Genomic DNA, 18,479 nt, shown 5'->3' on the forward strand with positions numbered 1-18,479 from the left:
TTTTCACTCATTAGAGAAGACCTTATATAGTTTCACCACTTATGTGTTATCAGGACATCTGTAACTTGTGAAAATGACTTTCATATCTTATTCCCAAATATTATGTATTTTCTCTTTATTTTTGAAAACATGTAAATATGCAAATGCACATATTGAGAAATTTGTTTTTCATATTTACTTAGTTATAACAAGTCGTTAAAATAAGAGTTAAAAATTCCACTTGTTAAGCCATCCCAACAAAGGCGTAACTAAACTTACTACCAAAATTATTTATGTCCCTGTTCCTTCACAGAAAAGGTCACCTTTCCAGAGGCATAACAAACTGGTGCATTGGGAAACAGAGAAACATCAATAACGTCGAGTACATTTTTCACTTCTGTACTGAAGGTACAGTAAAGCGAGCATAAATTTTTAAAAACGAAATGGTGAATGGAGCATCAGTGGACTGGATAGAAGGGTTAAGCAGACAGAGAAACGGAAATCTGTTTCAAATCTGTTTCCAAAAATCTCTTCAAAGAAGGGCATGAGAGGCAATGTCTTAAATAGACAAGTTGGGAAAAGCAGGCTGCTGTTTTGGTGTGATTATGCCAATTGGCATCTGCAGTGGGTGCATCACATGCCCTGTCTCCCATCTTCTTGGACCTCTTTTTCCTCCCGTATTGCTGCCGCAACCAGTGGTGTGCAGTCAGAACGTGATGGAACTTTGCCTCGGCTGCCCAGCCATATCTGTGCCTCCATGGAGTAAGGTGAGGCTGAAACGAGGTCAGCTGGTGCTAAGTGCTGTGGTGAAAAGTTAAATAAGGAAGCAGGAAAGGGTGCCAGATTTGGGAGAGGACCAAGATGCAATTTTTAAAAAGGTTTTCAGGGAAGACATCACTGGGAATATAGTATAACAACAAAGACCTGAAGGGAGTGAGAGAGTGAGTCTCCCTGGGGAGGGGACTTCCAGGGGCTGGAAACAGTGCAGAAGCTCTGAGGCAGCAGCGTGGCTGGAATGGTCACCAGTACTAAGGAAGCCAGAGTTTCTGGAAGAGAGCAAGCCAGAGAGACAGAAAAGCAGGAGACGAAGTGAGAGATAATGGTGCCAGGATGTACAGAGCCTCATAAGCCTCTCTAAAGATGATGGCTTGGACTCTGATGAGATGGGAACTCAATGGAAAGTTGTGAGAGAAGGACCAACACAATGTGGCTGGCTGCTGAGAGTGGACTGGTGACTGTGTGAGCAAGTGTGGAATCAGAGACATTTGTTAAGAAACTACTGCAATAATTCCATCAAAAGATAATAGTGGCTTTATAAAAGGTGGAAACAACAGACGCGGGAAGATGAGGTGAGATTCTGGATATATTTAAAAGGTAGAACCAGCAGAATTTGCTAATAGGCAAGACGGAGATATGAGGAGACAAACAAAGGGTAATTTCAAAGTTTTAATTGAGAGACAGCAGGAAGAAGTTGCTTTTAACTGAGACTGGGAAGACTTTGTCAGTTGGTAGGTTTGGGAAGGAGAGCAGGTTTTGCATGCAATAAATCAGAGATACCTGTTAGACATCAAAATGGAAATATAAATTAGGTGGTAGCCTGGGTATATGTGTCTGGAGTTCGGGAGAGTGCCTATGATGAGCTGTAAATTTGGGAGTCGTTCTCACCTGGGTGGTATTTAAAGTCACAAAACTGGATGAATCACTGTGGTAGTGTGTGCAATAAGAAAAGAGAAGAGGTCTGAGAGCTGAGCTCTGGGTCACTCCAATGTGTAGAGGTTGAGAGGCTAAGGAGAAGTTTGCAAAGGAGCCACAGAAAGAGTGGACATTGAGGTAGGGGGTAACTGGAAGAGTGTGAAGTCTTGGCAACCAGATGAAGACAGTTTCAGTGGTATCACACACTGAAGATTCCTTCTCTTCTCAAGGTGAGGTCAACAAAAGGATTCTTTTGTTAATATGGGAGAGATAATTGTGTGCGTATAAGCTGTTAGAAACTATTCAGTAGAGAGGGAAAATTGGTGATCCCAGAGAAGAGAAAGAATTGCCGGAGTGACGGCCTTGAGTAGGCAAGAGTCATGCCTTCCCATGTATAAGGGACTTTAGATGGAACACAGTTTGTACAAAATGACGGGATGACAGGAAGCTAGGAAGAATATGTGTGCACAGATGCAGGGAGGGGGTTGGCTGTGGTGATGCAAGCTTGTGGGAGTTGTTTTTTCATTGTTTCTGTTTCCTTGTTAAATAGGAAGCAAGGTCAACAGCTAAAGTGTAAATGGGAGAGGAGGTGTTGGGTGCATGAGGCTAGAGAAGGAGATTTGAAATGGTCCCCTAGAAGTGTGAGAGAGTGAAGAGATTAGGGAAACATATGGTCTCCGAGCAACGTTAGGGCCTGTTTGACAGTGGGGCGTGTATGCTTTGTCCAGCCATATTCAGCTGGGTGGAGGAGCAGCTAAATTCAACAGAGAGTTGAAGTTAACCAGGGGATAGGGGGTTTGCCCTTCTAATATGAGAAAATGAGAGAGGTATGAGGGAACCGAGAGTGTACACAGAAGTGTTCCACGATACCACTGGTTTTATACTAGATAGATTCATCTTTTCTTTCATATTAATTCCTCCCTCATCTGACTTTAGCCTTTCTACTAAAGGTACCACCTCTTATTCATCCAACTTCGGACTGCCAGAAATGTGTTTGCATCTTCTTTCCTCTCCCTATCCAAATACACCCAATCACCAAGCAGCAGCTGCCACACCATTCCCACCCCACCAGTGTCACTGTCACAGAAGGTAAGTGACAATGAATGATGAATGGAGGGGATAGATGAAGGTAAGGAGGGAAAAAGCACGCTAGTGTCAGAATATGGAGGTTCTAGAAATCTGAGTTAAAGAATACCAGTCTTCACTAACCAGGGAGACGAGGACTTCTTACCTGGTGACAAGCTTCCCAGAGTAAGCATCCCAGGAGAACCAGGAGGAAGATGCGTGGTCCTTTCTGACCAAACCTCAGAAATCTCAGTTAAAGAGTAACCTGTTTTTTCAAACAAATTTTATTGGAACATAGCCTTGTCCATTTCGTTAGATATTGTCTGTGTTTGTTTTTGCACTTCAACAGCAGAGTTGAATGATTGCAACAAAACTGTATGGCCTGCAAAGCCTAAAAGTGTTACTCTCTGGCCCTTTACAGGAAAAAGTTTGCTAACCTCTGTTCTAAAACATAGAAGAAAGTGTCCCAAGTGGGAGCTTTCAAACTCACTAGTCATGGTCTTAGTTGTATAACTGAACTTCATAACATATAATGAAAATCTACAATATTTATACAGCAATATCTACAAAAAGATAAAATATCTCACTAGATTAGAGGGCAATTCCAACCCCTCATCTCCTCTCTCCAGAGATGTTCCCTAAGACAAGATAAAAATACATGAACTGCACCCAGATTTAAACATTAATTTTGGGATGTTTGCCAGACCAGATGGTTAGAAAAGCTAAATACCATTGATTTATTTCTTACCCTTTATGAAGCAACGTTAGAGACAATGGACCTTATCCGAACAAATGAGAATAAACAACAGAATGCAGATCAGAGGAGAATTAGGAACAAGTGCTATTGGATTTTATCATGCTATAATTAATTTTTTACGTAGAAAACCACTAATTATTAGCAAATTGTGAACTGCACCAACCAAGCTTATCTCATGGCAGCTGGGCAAGGATGGACTTTTCTGTTTCATGAATCTCACTTTTCCTTGCATAGTACTGTGACCGTAATTTCCAGTGCCCTGAGAATGCTCTCTTGCTAATGCAGTTCATCACCAAATAAATGCCTTTTGAGCACTTAGATTAATAAGACCTGAGCCCTGCAAACAATATGCAGTACAGTGGTGATTTGAACCCAGAACTGAACAATAATTCTTATATTGTTTTGGATCACAGACCCTAATGAGATTGTGATCAAAGCTGCAAATCCTATGTTTAGAAAACAAATGTGCAAAGTCACATAGAAACAAAATTTTATGTGGAATTTCAACAGGTTCTTTTATTTCTTGAAGGTCGTTTATGAAAGTCTATGTGGGGGTTAATTCCGTTTCTAGAATCTTTGTGGTATTCCGTGGGCACAACTGAAGAAGTGCATCCATGTGTGTGTAGGAGTGTGTGAGTGTTTGCACATGTGCAAGTGTCTTCCTTTCTTCAGGTGATTAAGATGGAAAAATATTTTCTAAGGTGGGAGGAGTGATTTATGCAAAAGTAATGGGACACGATGCGGTGGGCGGATTACAGAAGTCCAGGCAGTTTGGTGTGACACACCTTCAGGGTGGAAGAACAAAGCTTTGGGAGAAGAGGCTGAAAGAGACTGGAGACTGGGTCACACCAGGCTTGTGTATTGTATGAGCAGCCCTGTCTCTTTTTCTTGAGAGGTGGTACATCCGTAAGGGAGACACTCACTGGGATATGGCGTTTACCACAGAACGCTGAAAACACACATGTATTTGCTTCTGGCTGGTTGTTTATTGCTGATTTTCTCTTTCCTTGCTTTTTTTTTTTTGAATTAAAGTTTGTGCAACTAAACAAGGATCTTTATGTAAATTATATCATGCAATTTAGCTTCATTTTGTAGCAATTCTGTGCGGTAGATTTTATTTTACCTGTTTACCCACAAGAAACTGAGATCCAGAAAGGTTACTAACTTGAGCAAGGCCACACAGCCAAAAGTGGCGGAGCTGGGGAGTAAACATCCCTTTTTCTGACCCCAGGGCTTATTTACTGAGCCACATACAATTGTTTTTGAAGAATAACTGATCATTTCTGGCTAATGGAGAATACTCCCTTAGGGTTAGTCAAGTTATTAATTAAAACCATACCTTTTATTTAGCAATTTTATTTTGGCCAAGAATTTTGGAAGGAATAGGACTTCTATTGTTTAGCGATCCTTCACTCTTACCTACCCTCACTTTGGTTTTTATTTCGGTAAAGAGAATGTTGGAGGAAGGCTCATTGCTGGGGGGGGAACTGAGCAAACTGGACAGACTGGGGAAGGATGGGAAGGACGAAGAGATGGATTCCACGGCACTGGGAACTCCTCCAAAACACAAATTTCAAGCAATAGACAAAAACCTGTGCAGCATAAAGAGAATTACACATTAAGAATTTTAAAAAATGTTTTCAGCCTTCTCCAGGGGTGGTGAAAATATATAACCACAAAGTGGAGAAGAGAACGTTGTCCGAGGGATGGGAAAAACGCTACATATTCACAAATGTAGTCCACTCCAGCGTCAAATGTGGCTTGAAATTCTCTCTGCTAGCTTTGTTTTTGGTGATGGATTATTTCTCGAAGGCTTTTCCAAAAGCTAAACTGAATTACCATGTTAACTCCTATTGAGAACTATTGCCAATCAAAGACTACAGACTCTGAGGTGACAGAATAAGAAGGAAGGGACAGTACACAAGTGAATTTTGGTTGTGAGGAGATTGAGAACATGAAGCCATCAGGGAGATCAGACTTGGATGTGGCTCTTTCACATCAGATGAGTGCAGTTTAAGGATATTCAAAATCCAACAGAAAAAGCAGACAGTGGTGATCGAAGGTGTCAAAAGGGAGAAGGCTGCAGTGGAGGAATCTGGCTTGCTTTGTAATTATGCTTAGGGACTGCTCTGAGTATAACACAATAAGATCCATCATTTGGTGGAACAATGTATAATGAGACCTTGAATCATGTTTGCAAGAAAGGGAAAAAGTGTCAAAGGCACCTCCCAATGTTGCATAAATGATGGGGAAGCGTTTCTGGAACAAAACATGTTGAGCACTGTTTGTGCACTCCCCTCTGAAGGACAACCTCTAACCCTGTTCACCCAGAGCCAGTCAAGTCACAGTTCTGTTTATGTGGAAGTTTCTGTGACCTTTCCAGCATGCTTCCCCCTCAGCTGGATCCCAAGCACAGTCCCATTTCCCAGCCTTACATCATCTCCTCGGAACCCGGCCAGGTGGAGAACGAACAGCTGGGAAGGGATGATTGTAAAAAGCCCCAAGGATTTGACAGAGGGTCCAGAAATCCCCTTTACCAGTAAATTTAAAGGAGCCTGAGGGCACTTTCATCAAACCCAAGGGTGGTGTGAGAAGAGAGAAACAAAATGCAAGTTGAGGGGTGTGCCCATATCGCAGGCCAAGAGAAATTTGTAACGAGGCTAAAAGTTTTGTATATTTTTTAGCATTTGGTAATAAGATGACAGACATGTTTACTAAAGCCCAGGAACAGATGCTCTTGATACAACAGTGGGGCATAAAGTCCCTCAGCAAATACAAAGTCCCACTGTATTTTCATAATTGAAATATGTGTTTTAAAGATCCTTTCACTTGTTCAGTGTCACTGCACGCATTAAGACTTTTAAAAAAATCTGAGTTTCTAAAATGACCCTCTAGAACTGTCTATAGATCTGTTAATATGAACTGGAACTATTTTAAGAAAGTATCAGTTGTTATTTAATCTAATTTCATTCCTCTAAATTGAAAGACACTATTACTAATGCTCATCTCGGAGAGAGATGAAGCAATTTTTTCTCTCTATTTTGGTTCTTTGAATGAATTTCATTGCTGCTGCATGATTTACAAGCTGGGTATTATTGTGGAACTTTTAAATCTCTCTGTGCCTGCGTAATTGCAGCTACAAAATGGAGATAACGCTAGAATCTAGCTGATACAGTTGTTTGAGAATTAAATGGAATAATAGATGTAAAGCGCTCAGCAAAATGCTGGGACATAGAAAGTGCTTGGTAAGTGCTAGCTGTAATAATCTTTATCATCACCATCATTATTCATTTAAACTCAGTTTAGTCAAGAATACAGTAATTTTGGAATGATAAATTTTATGTTTGAAGATAGTATATAACTTTTGATCATTAACTTCACATAATTATCACCACCATCTAAGCTGAAAATGCACAAAAACTTTCAGCACCTTCCAAATTTGCTTGGTAAGGGAGAATTTTTTTTTTAATTTTTCAAATTCTAAAAAATATCCAGGTTTGATTTCCAGGCAGGATAGTGTTTAATTTGTGGCAAATCTGAAAATCTTGATGATTAAAGTTTGTTGACAATCATATTTGTGTTATAGATTTTGTCTAATCTTTAAATCCAAAGTGTAGCAGAGTCTTTGATGTTTTAAAACTCGTTTATTCAAAGAAAACATGGAAACATTTGTAAACCAATGTGAAATGATTAAAAAAGTGTGCCAAGCAGAGGGAGTTGGAAACAATGTTTGTGAACCTCAAACTCATCTTGTTTGCTATATTTTAGGGCCCCAGATTCTCAAGTGTTATTGAGAAATGTTCAGAGTTCAGTGGAAAGTGTTTTGAAATCAGCAAACACAATTTTGACGTGCCTATCTGCCACAGCATGGAGACCTCCTTTTGTTTAAAGGCCAGCCAAGCATTGTCATTGGATCTTCATGTACGCATCCCAGTGACATAAATGGGAGTGTCAGGTTGAAATCCTTCCAGACTTGGATACATCAAGTGCGGGATTGTTGAGACCTAGAAATAAAAATAGTCTCCAGGCTTATAATCAAACGTAATGAGAATTAAATGCCCCCATAAATTAGTTTTCTAAAAGCTTCAAATATAATTTAATTTAATTGGAGTAAGTCCTGATTTAATAAATAAGTAGTTTCCCAGGTTCCAGTGTAGAAATATAAGGCCTCACTGTTATTAACACTTGCATGTTTCAGAAGTTCTTCCATTCCAACTTACTACGGCTTTAAATTCCCTAAGAGTCATTTGTCTTAGACATTCTCTGAAGGCAGATTCCAAGGGAAAGGCTTCTGTACAGATAGTTTATTCATGAAGCACTGGAAGGCAAGAAGCAAGTGATCCTGGAAAAACAGAAGTGGTGGAGGATTGAACAGGGAGGAGGAAAAGCCAATGTAGGGATGAATTTCTGCATCAGCCACACCAGTGGTGCTCAATTCTGTGGTTTCTCCAAAAGAGCCTTACGGCATGTGGTTCAGAATTGACCAACTGGGTATCAAAATGGTGGCCATCTATCCTTTAGCTTCTGCCTCTCATTGGCCGAGGGACCCTTACCGATGTGTATTCCCTTGCTCTTCTGAATGATGCATAGCTTCTTACAGATTTCCCAAGAAGGTGCCTCAAAACCAAAATCAAAGAAAAAGCGAAAAACGTAGGCAAGAGACTTGACACAGGCCTGAGTGCTGTCAGGTTGTACCTGAGGGAAGCTGGTGACATCTTCTAAAAACTGGTCACCACAGCAGTCCTGGAGTAGGATGTGGAGAGGATTTGGGGTAGAGCCCAAGAGGTATCTGCTACAATTTACCACTTTCACCTCTCAGTTTCTCATTCCCATTACAGTGTCCCTTTCAAGGCAGTGGCCAAACTTTCAAAGACTCAATAAAAGAAGGTTAGTTGAGTAAGCTGCTGTCCTCACTGCCAGAACTAGTTGTAAAGCCATAGTCAGTATTTTCTCTCCTCTACCATCCATTTTGAATTTTCCTTATATTTGCCTGGTAAGATGGTCTAGTTGTGTGCCTGGTGGAGTGACTCCAGACCTTTCTCCTCAGGGGTCTGAACCCTTAGTTACCTTGCCCTTCTTGGGCTCTGATTGCTGCAAGTGCTGATTCTTAGTTACCACTCAGTGTGGAAGCACCAAAAGACGTCTCAGTGAGTCTCCCCTTTTTCAGATATATTCCTCCCTGACTCCGATGTGTGGCAGCAATTCTAACTCCTCATAGTAATTAGGGTCCATTACTCGTCCTAGCATAGTTAACTTTTTTCTCGTTGATCCTCTGGCATGATGAGCTCAACATGACGAGACAGCAGTTGTAGCTTCAAGTATTCTAGTATGCTTCCAGTGTGCCCAGATGGAAGTTTCCATCCTGGGAAATAGGGCTTCTGATACAATGACCTAAAATGATGGTGGCAGGAATCATACATTCTGAAAGCAAGTCACTGGGAGTGATGGGGAGAAGACCCAATCTTACTTCTACCATTGGTGCTCAGACCTGTATTTTCTATCTACTGGGGACACAGAACCAGAAATGGGCCATTGGTTCAGAATATAAACCACATTCTGGAGGCCTGCATGCCATCCTCACAGGATGCTGTACCTGAGCTGATGCCTTTACCAAGCTTGTCCACTGTTCTGTTCTATAGTTAGCTATTCTACTCAGGTTGACTGCTTCTGAGGGATGAGGTATGTAGTAAGTTTAATGGATTCTGCGGATATGTTCTTATTCTTATATCTCTTTCACTGTAAAATCAGTCTGTTCTTCTCAAGAGAGAGGGAACGTATATGAGAAATACATGTGCAGCTTTCTATTCAATTTAAGTAACGATTTTGTGGTGGATGCAACCCACAATGGTAACAAAATTCATTTTGCAAATTATTTAGTAAATCCAAACTGCTATGCAAAAGTTAGGATGGTTAATGGCAATCACAGCATACAGAGTTTTGCTAAAAGAGCCCTCCAGACTGGTGAAGAGCTGTTGTTTGATTAGTGATACAGCCAGGCTGATGCCCCGACGTACGTGGGCACTGAAAGAGCAGTGGAAACCCCTTGAGGTCTTCTGCCTCCTTTCTGGAACAGCTGTCTTAGCTTCAGGAACCTCAAATACTGTGGGCAACTTCGAAAAAGAACATGCAGTTTGAAATTCTGAATTTGCAAAGTACTGTAAGAATAGTTTATGATAATGAGTTTAAAAATCAACTTTTTATTGCCTTCTCATCGGCTGCGAAGTGTTTTATACCAGTGAATTTTTGCAACAATGCAGTATGGTAAATTTTTAACTTTGAAGAAAGAATAGTTGAACTTCAAAAAAAGAGAGAGAGAGGGCAAGGGGTGTGTGTGCAGGCCCTGGGGCAGGCACAGCACAGCAAGTCTGAGGAGGTGGGAGAAGTAGATCTGTGCTGCTGCTGAAGCTCAGACAGCAAGGGATGAAGTTCTTCACCAAGAATCCAGAGTAAGGACTGGGCTGCCAAGGCCATGGAGCAGCTGGAGTGAAGCAACACCCTGTGATCAAGGACATTAACTTTCAGGAGACTGGAAGCATATATGTTAGATCCCCTTTCTATCCTGATCCTCATGCAGTTTATTGTAAGGCTGTCTTGGAGTTTCCTTTTTTTAACAGGTTTTTTTTTTTTTTTTTTTTTTTTGATGAGGAAGATTCACCCTGAGCTAACATCTGTTGCCAATCTTCTTCTTCTTTTTCTTCTTTGAGGAAGATTTGCCCTAACATCTATGCCAATCTTCCTCTATTTTATATGCAGGATGTCTCCACAGCATGGCTTATGAGTGAAGTAGGTCCGTGCCCGGGATCTGAACCCACAAACTGCAGTCATCAAAGCGGAGCACACAGAACATTAACCACTGGGTCACGGGGCCAGCCTCAGGATGTCTTGGATTTTAAGCAGATCACCATGGTAAAAGGGGTCTACCTGGACACCACAGATGACACCTTCTCCACTCAATTCATTACAGGGTGTGTCTCTATCCCCTGGCAGAACAAGATGATTGTTTATATATGTATAAAACAAATCCAATATACCATATACTCCTGGTATAAAAATATGGAAACTTGAGAGAAAATTAACCTAAATTACATGGACTATGCATATCTCAAATGGGTAGGACTATGTGGTGGTTTAAAAAAATTGTTTGAATTTCTTACCTTCAAGATTTGGGGTTCTCTCCCTTTGAATATGGACTAGCTTCAGTGACTCTCTTATAATTAACAGAATGTAACAGATCAGAAAAAACCATGAAGCTTCTACCTGGCTCTCTTGGGAAGCTTGCTCTGGAAGAAATCAGACACCATGTAGTAAGTCTGATTATCCTGATACCAAGTTGATGGAGAAGACACAAGCAGACGCTCTAGTCAACAGCCCCGCTAAGATAACAGCCTTAGGTCACACCAAGGGTCAGCATTTGAGTGAGTCACCTTGGACGTCCAGCCCATTCGGAGTTTCAGACGATTGCAGCTCCAGCCAACTTCTAAGCGTAACCAATCAGAGACCCTTCGACTGAGTGTCTCAGCCAAGCCTTTATCACACTCCTAACCTATAAAATGAGGAGCAAAGGAAAATGTTTGCTGCCAGAGTATCTGGGTAATTTGTTGGGCAGGAATAACAGCCAATTAGTTCATATATGCCAGGTACTCTGCTCCACGGCTTATCTCAATCAACTCCGTTAATCTGGACAACACTGCAAAGTGGGTGTTGTTTCATTTTAGAGATGACGAAAGTGATTTTCAAAGTGGTTAACACTCTCCTAATGTCATGCAGCTGGGAAGAGGCAGTCGGAATTCAAACCCGAGTCTGCATGACTAACCGTAACCTGAAAAATAAGATCAAAAGAATCTTAAATGTGTAGAATAAGGCCACTCTTCAAGTAGCAAAAACGTTGGCAACATATCTGATATTAATTGATTTAGAAGTACCCATATTCAAATAAAATAATTAAGACACTTTTTAGAGTTCAGTACGTACAAGCTGGAAATGAAAAATTTGGATGAGAGGGCCCTAGTGAAAAACAAATTTAACTATTACCATATGAACATTGTTGCCTGAATAGTAATGATGCCAAACGGCTGAGCAAAAGGTATTGGAAATAATCTGTAACAACTTTTGTGAAGATGTTTTGGCGTGAAAATGAAGTGCAATTTCATTTTGAAATACTGAAAAGCATGAGTGAAAATATAATTAGTATCTGTAAAAAGTGAACAATTATAGTGTTTTGCTTTAAATGACCTTTGATGAAATTCTAGTTCTTCAATATGCCATTACCCATTTAACCTAACACGAAAAAAGGAGAAATAAATTTTTTTGCTTTTCATCCCCTTAATAGGTCAACTGTCGAGATGGAAATATCCAACTTAAACTACTGTATCATGTGCCAAGACCGACTGAGGGACTATAATTATGCCACTTATGCACAAGACTAAAAATATTTTTTATTTGTTCTGATTGCATATGTGGTTTGTAATTTATTTATACCAAATTAAAAACATTTTCCGTTTTTATTCTGTCTGACTTACACAGTTTTTTACATATTAACTCTAAATCCTGGCAAAGAAAACTTCATCACAGATTACTCCTTCACCTCTCTACTCTTGTATCTTCTTCAGGGGTTCTTTACTTTATCTTTCTATAATATTTGATATTTTGGGAATAGGTTGGATGTTTAGGGTATATTTATTAGGATTTGATTTGTTTGAATCATGGTTCTCCAGTATTAGAGTGCCAAAGAATCGTCTGGGGAATGCATAAGGAAAAAACTAGATTCCTGGGCCACATTGCCAGAGCTTCTGAGCAGAAGGCTGCAGTGTGGGGCCTAGAGATCTACATTAGTGAGGAGGACCCTGGAATTTCTTTAAACATCTTCCTTCTTTAAAAGCATTCTTTTAAACATCTTCCCAGACAAACTAGTGAACAATATTAGAAAACAATGATTTAAAGTCGCTGGAAATGGACCTGAGGGCATAGAGCAAACGACGAAATATTTATTCAAGAAAACCTACTAAAATGTGGCAGGAAAAGTGAGAATCAGTTGTATTTGAACCAAGATCTACTCTCTCCTTCACTTTCCCTTCTCAGTGAGATGGAAACGCCAATCAGAGTTGTGTAAGGAGTGAGAGCTGTCCTTGTCCTTGCTTGTAAGGTGGAGGTTCCATGCTGAGAGAGGCAAATTGAGAAAACTGTCACGCCCCCTTCCTCTCAGCACTCTGCAACCAAAGCAGGATGTCTTGGAGAGAGATTACCACCGATCCCAAATGGAGCTCTAGAGCTGTGGTCGGATATTTTGCCTAGAGGGAGAATCAGCCTACATAGTAGAGAGCTCTGATCTCTTCCCAAAGGGACTGACCTCATTTGCAACAGAGTGTGGAGAATTGTGAGCCTAAGGTATACTCTTAAAAACGGGCATGGGCTGCGGGGGTTGGGGGGTAACAAACAATTGGTAGGAGATTGGTAGACTGACTGGGGATATAAGCGAAACTGTTGGCTGGCTAGTTTGCCAGAGAGAGCCAGGGAAAGACACAGCTGGGAGGAGTGCTCCTTAGGCTAGAACAAATCTCAAACACTGACCTCAGGAGCTCTCCCTTCAAAGGAGCTCAAATTTGACTGGCCCAGTCTGTTGAATAATTCCTGCTCCCAGGACATTGTTGAACACCATGAAGCAATTAGCTGGCAATTAATGCAGTTTGACAACTGGGTGTGGTCAGGGAAAGAGACAGTTAAAAAGAGTCCTGTCATCTCAGAGTGACTGTGGGCTATCAAGTTGGTGTCTCTTGAAGAACATCGTCAGAGGCTTCACAAAGTGGTGAGTGAGGGGGTGGGTGGGATGAACGATATACTTCACTTAAATGATCCAGTCAGTCAGTAAACAAATAAAAAAGCAATAACAATAACAAGCCCTGGAGCTGATGGATCAATACCAGTTGCTGCAATATATCATCTATAATGTCATTTCCAACAAAAAAATATGAGACATGCAAAGAAACAAGAACAGTGACCCATACACTAGACAAAAAGCAGACTGTGTGAGTGACTAGATGTCAGATTTAACAAAGACTTCCAAGTAGCAATTATAAACATGTTCAAGGAACTAAAGGAAACTATACTTAAAGAGATTTAAAAAAAGGTGTAATGACAATGTTGAAGCAAACAGGAAACACCAATAAGGAGATAGAAATTATAAAAAAAGAACCAAATGAAATTCTGGAGTTAAACGTTTCAATAACTGGGGGCCAACCCCGTGGCACAGTGGTTAAGTGCGAACCTTCCACTTCGGTGGCCCGTGGTTCACTGGTTCAGATCCCGGGTGCAGACATGGCACCGATTGGCAACCCATGTTGTGGTAGGTGTCCCACATATAAAGTAGAGGAAGATGGGCATGGATGTTAGCTCAGGGCCAGTCTTCCTTGGCAAAAAGAGGAGGATTGGCAGCAGTTAGCTCAGGGCTAATCTTCCAAAAAAAATAGTTTCAATAACTGAAATGAAAAATTCATTGGAGAGCTCAACAATAAATTTGTACAAGCAGGAGAAATAATTAGCAAACTTGAAAGCAGATTGATAGAGATTAGGCAATCTGAAGAGCAGAGAGAAAAAAGAATGAAGAAAGAGAAACAGACACTCAGAGAAATATGAGACACTACTAAGTACACCAACATGCAGGCACACCTCATTTTATTGCACTTCACTGTTTTGTGCTTCACAGACATCATGTTTTTTACAAGACCCTCCACCAGCAAAAAGATTATGACTTGCTGAAGGCTCAGATGATGGTTAGCATTTTTTAGTAATAAAATATTTTTAATTAAGTTATGCACATTGTTTTTCTAGACATAATGCTATTGCACACTTAATAGACTACAGTATATTGTAGACATAACTTTTATATGCACTAGGAAACCAAAAAATTTGTGTGTCTCACCTTATTGTGGTGGCCTGGAACTGAATCCACAATATCTCTGAGGTATACCTGCATACATAATGTGAATGCCAGAAGGAAAGGAGAGAGAGACAAGAGCAAAAAAAGCATTTGACAAAATAATCATTGGAAATGTGCCAAGTTTATTGGAAAACATTAATCTACACATGCAGGTAGCTCAACAAACTCCATAGGATAATGCAAAGAAATCCACAAACAGACAAGTCATGGTAAAAATGCTGAAAGCCAAAGGCAAGGAAAAAGTCTTGAAAGCAGCAAGAGAAAAATGACTCATCACTTACTGGGAACCCCAATAAGACTAATAGATAAATTCTCATTAGAAATGAGGGAAGCCAGAAGGAAGTTATGGGATAACATATCCAATGTGCTCAAAGAAAAAACTGTCAACCAAGAATCCTATATGCAGCAAAGCTATCTTTCAAAAATGAAAGTAGAAAAAAGACATTAAAAGATAAAATAAAAGTGAAAGAAAGCATTATTCACAGATCCACCTTCAAGAAATACTCAAGAAAGTTTTCCAGGCTTAAAGCAAATGATCTCATTTTTTCAAATCCACACACAAAAAACAAAGAATGCCTATAAAGGTAATTAGGTAATTATGAAAGAGAGTATAGATGCATATTTCTTCTCTTATCTAATTTAAAAATCAATTGTATAAAACAAAACAATATGTATATAATGAATTGTTGAACCTATGACATGTAGAAATGTAATATATTTGTCTTTAACTTCACAAAGGAGGTGGGTGGGAACACAGCTCAAATGGGCTTAAGAAATGACTCCAGGTGGTAACTCAATCCACAGAAACAAACAAATGCATCCAGAAATGAGAAATATTTTATCAATAATATTAATTATTAACATTTCCTAGCCAAATAAAAGGCAGTTTGGAATAGAGGAATTGAGTGAGAGAATTGTGTTTTAGTGCAGTTTTCATCATAAATATCCTGCTGTCTTTAGACTAGCCTCTTAAATTCTTTGAGCATCAAGTTTCTCACCTATTAGATGATGGGAATGTTTTGGTCAGGGGTCCTGTGGATAGAATTCAGCAGGTCTATGAACACCCAGAAATTGTATGCACAACTTTCTTAGTATATATGTTTGCTTTCGTTTGGTTTTTTTTTTTTTTTTTTAAAGATTTTATTTTTTCCTTTTTCTCCCCAAAGCCCCCCCCCCCCCCCCCCCCGGTACATAGTTGCGTATTCTTCGTTGTGGGTGCTTCTAGTTGTGGCATGTGGGACGCTGCCTCAGCGTGGTCCGACGAGCAGCGCCATGTCCGCGCCCAGGATTCGAACCAACGAAACACTGGGCCGCCTGCAGCGGAGCGCGCAAACCTAACCACTCGGCCACGGGGCCAGCCCCTTAAGTTTGGTTTTTATCAGAAAAATTGTGCAGCTTTCAAATGATTTTCCAGTGAATGATTTCCTTCAAAAGAATAAAAAACTTCAGACTAAATGTTCAAGATCTCTTATAGCTCTAAAATTATATAATACCATTAACTAAACAAACATTTTTCCAGTCTTGAATATTATCAATTTGCTTACCTCTTGCCATATAAAATGTGATTATTTCTCAATGTATTCAATGTTCAGCTGTCTATACAGAAGTGGTTCAAAGATTACAAGCATATTTTCGGGGTCTCCTATCGTGTATTTCTATCTCTGTGCTCCTTCACTTCACAAAGGATTTAGATGACTGCTCTTGTATTGGTATCAAGAGAGAAGTACCACCCCGTTCTGGTCTTTTTGTTTGTTTATTTAGATCTATTTTTTTTTCCAGCTGGAGAGTCTTAATAGATGATTCAATCCAGCCCCAAATGTTGAAGATGAGGAAACTGAAGGAAACTAACCATTTCACTGACTTACTTCAGACTGCACTTCTAGTCCCGAACAGCCCTGGGGTTAGTACCATTCCACCACTCTTTCCGCTCCTTCTAGAGCCTTGTTTTGAGTTCTGCTGAGACTTTACAGCTGTTTTATACTCAGATAGTCATGAACTATACTATGTCAGTTGGAAAAAGTAGGGGACAGTGGAAAATATGATAATGTGATTCAGTCAGTAGTCAGATGAAGTAAGAAAAAAGATTCATGCAAAAGGCATTTGTGCTGGCACAGCTTTGAAGTTGTTTCATTTCTGGTGAAGAGGGTGAAATAATTTAGATGGATCTTCTCTGTTAACTGCTACACAAATTACACTTGTCGTGCTTGAGGGAAGAGACTGAGCATAGTCACAATTTAACTCTAATTCTTGTCTTTAAAATCTTAGCTAATACTTTTTCTACAGTTGCTTGGGATGTGACTGAGTTCACAAAATAAAGAAGGAAAGTAGAAAGCTTATGTTATGTGTAATGTTAAATGCAGAGAACACATTTTTATTTTCCTCAATGTCTGTGGCTTAGTCAGAACCACCTCAAAGTTTGAGGACCTTTATCCGTCCGAGGTAAAATCTAGCCAGTTTGGGCAAGCTCTACGGAAAGCTAAACCACATTTCCCAAATGAGTTGGGGGAACACACTGTTTGAATATTGTTTATAGAGAAAAAAGGAGCATTTTCCAGATGATTGTTTCTAATATAAGCCTATAGAACTCATAAAAGAATAATCAACATACATACCCAACTTTTCTATGACCAACTGTGGAAGAATATAAAATTTATCCTCAGTTTAAGAAGGCATATCAGTCAGTATCCTGCCAGGAAAAAGGAAACCATTTTAAGTCTTTCAAACAGAATAAATTCAATACAGGGAGTTGCTGCTACAGGAAGTGAAAGAACTGAGAAGGCAAACAGGATTACATTTGAGGCAACCCAGGGATTAGCAACAGCAGGGAGCCCTTACCTTCCTCAAGGATAGAGAAACGGCAGGCAGACAGGCTATTACCAGAACCCAGAAACTGGGGCACTGGGAGAGAGGTGGAACCAGGGCAGGGACTGTCTGGCAGGACTTGGGGCCATGAATAAAATACGGGACCTGCAAGAAGAACCACTGGAAGCAGAAATATTCCAGCTTCTCCTCTCCTTCTTCCTAATCTTCCATGAGTTTCTCCCATTGCTAAACTTACTGCAAAGCTAAAGAGGAGGGAAATATAAATTAACATAATGCAGAGTAGAGCCAAGAAAGAGTGGAGAATGGATCAGAGTAGACAGGTGGAGGACAAACATTGGAGGATACAGTGTATTTGCAGAAACAATACCAAATGCTAAGACAATTGGATGGCGACATGTGAAAATGTGTGACCAAGTGCTCAAAATTATACAGATGAAAACTATGAGAGAAGTTATATATAAGAAATGTCTCTTGTTGGAAGGGACATGGGTGCAGATATCAGAAAAGGCTGAGATGAGATGGGCCTTGTGCTGTGGGCTGATTTGATGTGGAGAGAAAGACAGGAGACCTGTGAGGGTAGAGGTACAGCATAAGGAAAGGCAAAGTTAAGAATTCTCCTGAAGTATGTGTGCGAGGTGGGGGTGGAGAAGGAGGGGGGGTGTGTGGTCATTGAGGAGACCAGGAGAATGATCTCTTCCTCCCCCTTCCCTCTCTTCCATCCTTAATTCCTTTCTCTGTTTAGTCAGCAAATGTTGACGGCCCACCTTGTATTTGCCTGGTACCTGCAGTGGGTACAAGATACACAGTGAATAAAAAGGTCTAGCTCTTGCCCTTGGGAAGCTTATAGTTTCATTGAAGAAGTAGAAAATAAATCAGTAAGCAAAGATATATGTAATTTCAAATTGTGGAAATGCTATAAAGGAACAAACAGGGTGACAGAAAAATGTTCAGTCATAGGGATAGATCAGGGTTTTTGACCACTTACATGGAACATGTTAAAAATTATTTTGCTTATATTTTCTGGTACTGTGGAAAATGATTCATTCCAGATCCTTGACCAAGGAAGTGACATGGGGAAAATGATGTCTTTTGCTTTTTCTGATAGGCAGACTGGACTCGATATATGAGCCTGTGACAGCAACATAAACAAAAATTGAGTTTAGGCTGCGTTAGCGGTTGTGGATACAGGGGAAAACAGCTAACCAAAATATCAAGACTAAATGGCAAACT

General features: G+C 40.2%; 1 protein-coding gene across 10 annotated transcripts in view; it reads left to right on the forward strand.

Annotated features, from left to right (window-relative positions):
* The first annotated feature begins 660 nt into the window (after positions 1-660).
* LOC139044846 (uncharacterized) overlaps positions 661-18,479 on the forward strand; it is a 140,729-nt gene continuing 122,910 nt past the window's right edge. For 3 of the 10 annotated variants that reach the window (XM_070505570.1, XM_070505568.1, XM_070505571.1), the window contains exons 1-3: positions 661-746; positions 2,622-2,760; positions 16,206-16,326. In XM_070505570.1, coding sequence (XP_070361671.1) covers positions 2,660-2,760; positions 16,206-16,326 — 222 coding nt within the window. In that variant the 5' untranslated portion in view covers positions 661-746; positions 2,622-2,659. Of the gene's footprint in view, positions 747-869; positions 1,902-2,621; positions 2,761-16,205; positions 16,327-18,479 lie in introns of those variants that run through there. The other 7 variants (XM_070505569.1, XM_070505567.1, XM_070505564.1 and 4 more) reach the window with 7 other exon arrangements.

The sequence above is a fragment of the Equus asinus genome, chromosome 3 (genome assembly GCF_041296235.1).
Source record: "Equus asinus isolate D_3611 breed Donkey chromosome 3, EquAss-T2T_v2, whole genome shotgun sequence".
Classification (NCBI taxonomy): domain Eukaryota; kingdom Metazoa; phylum Chordata; class Mammalia; order Perissodactyla; family Equidae; genus Equus; species Equus asinus.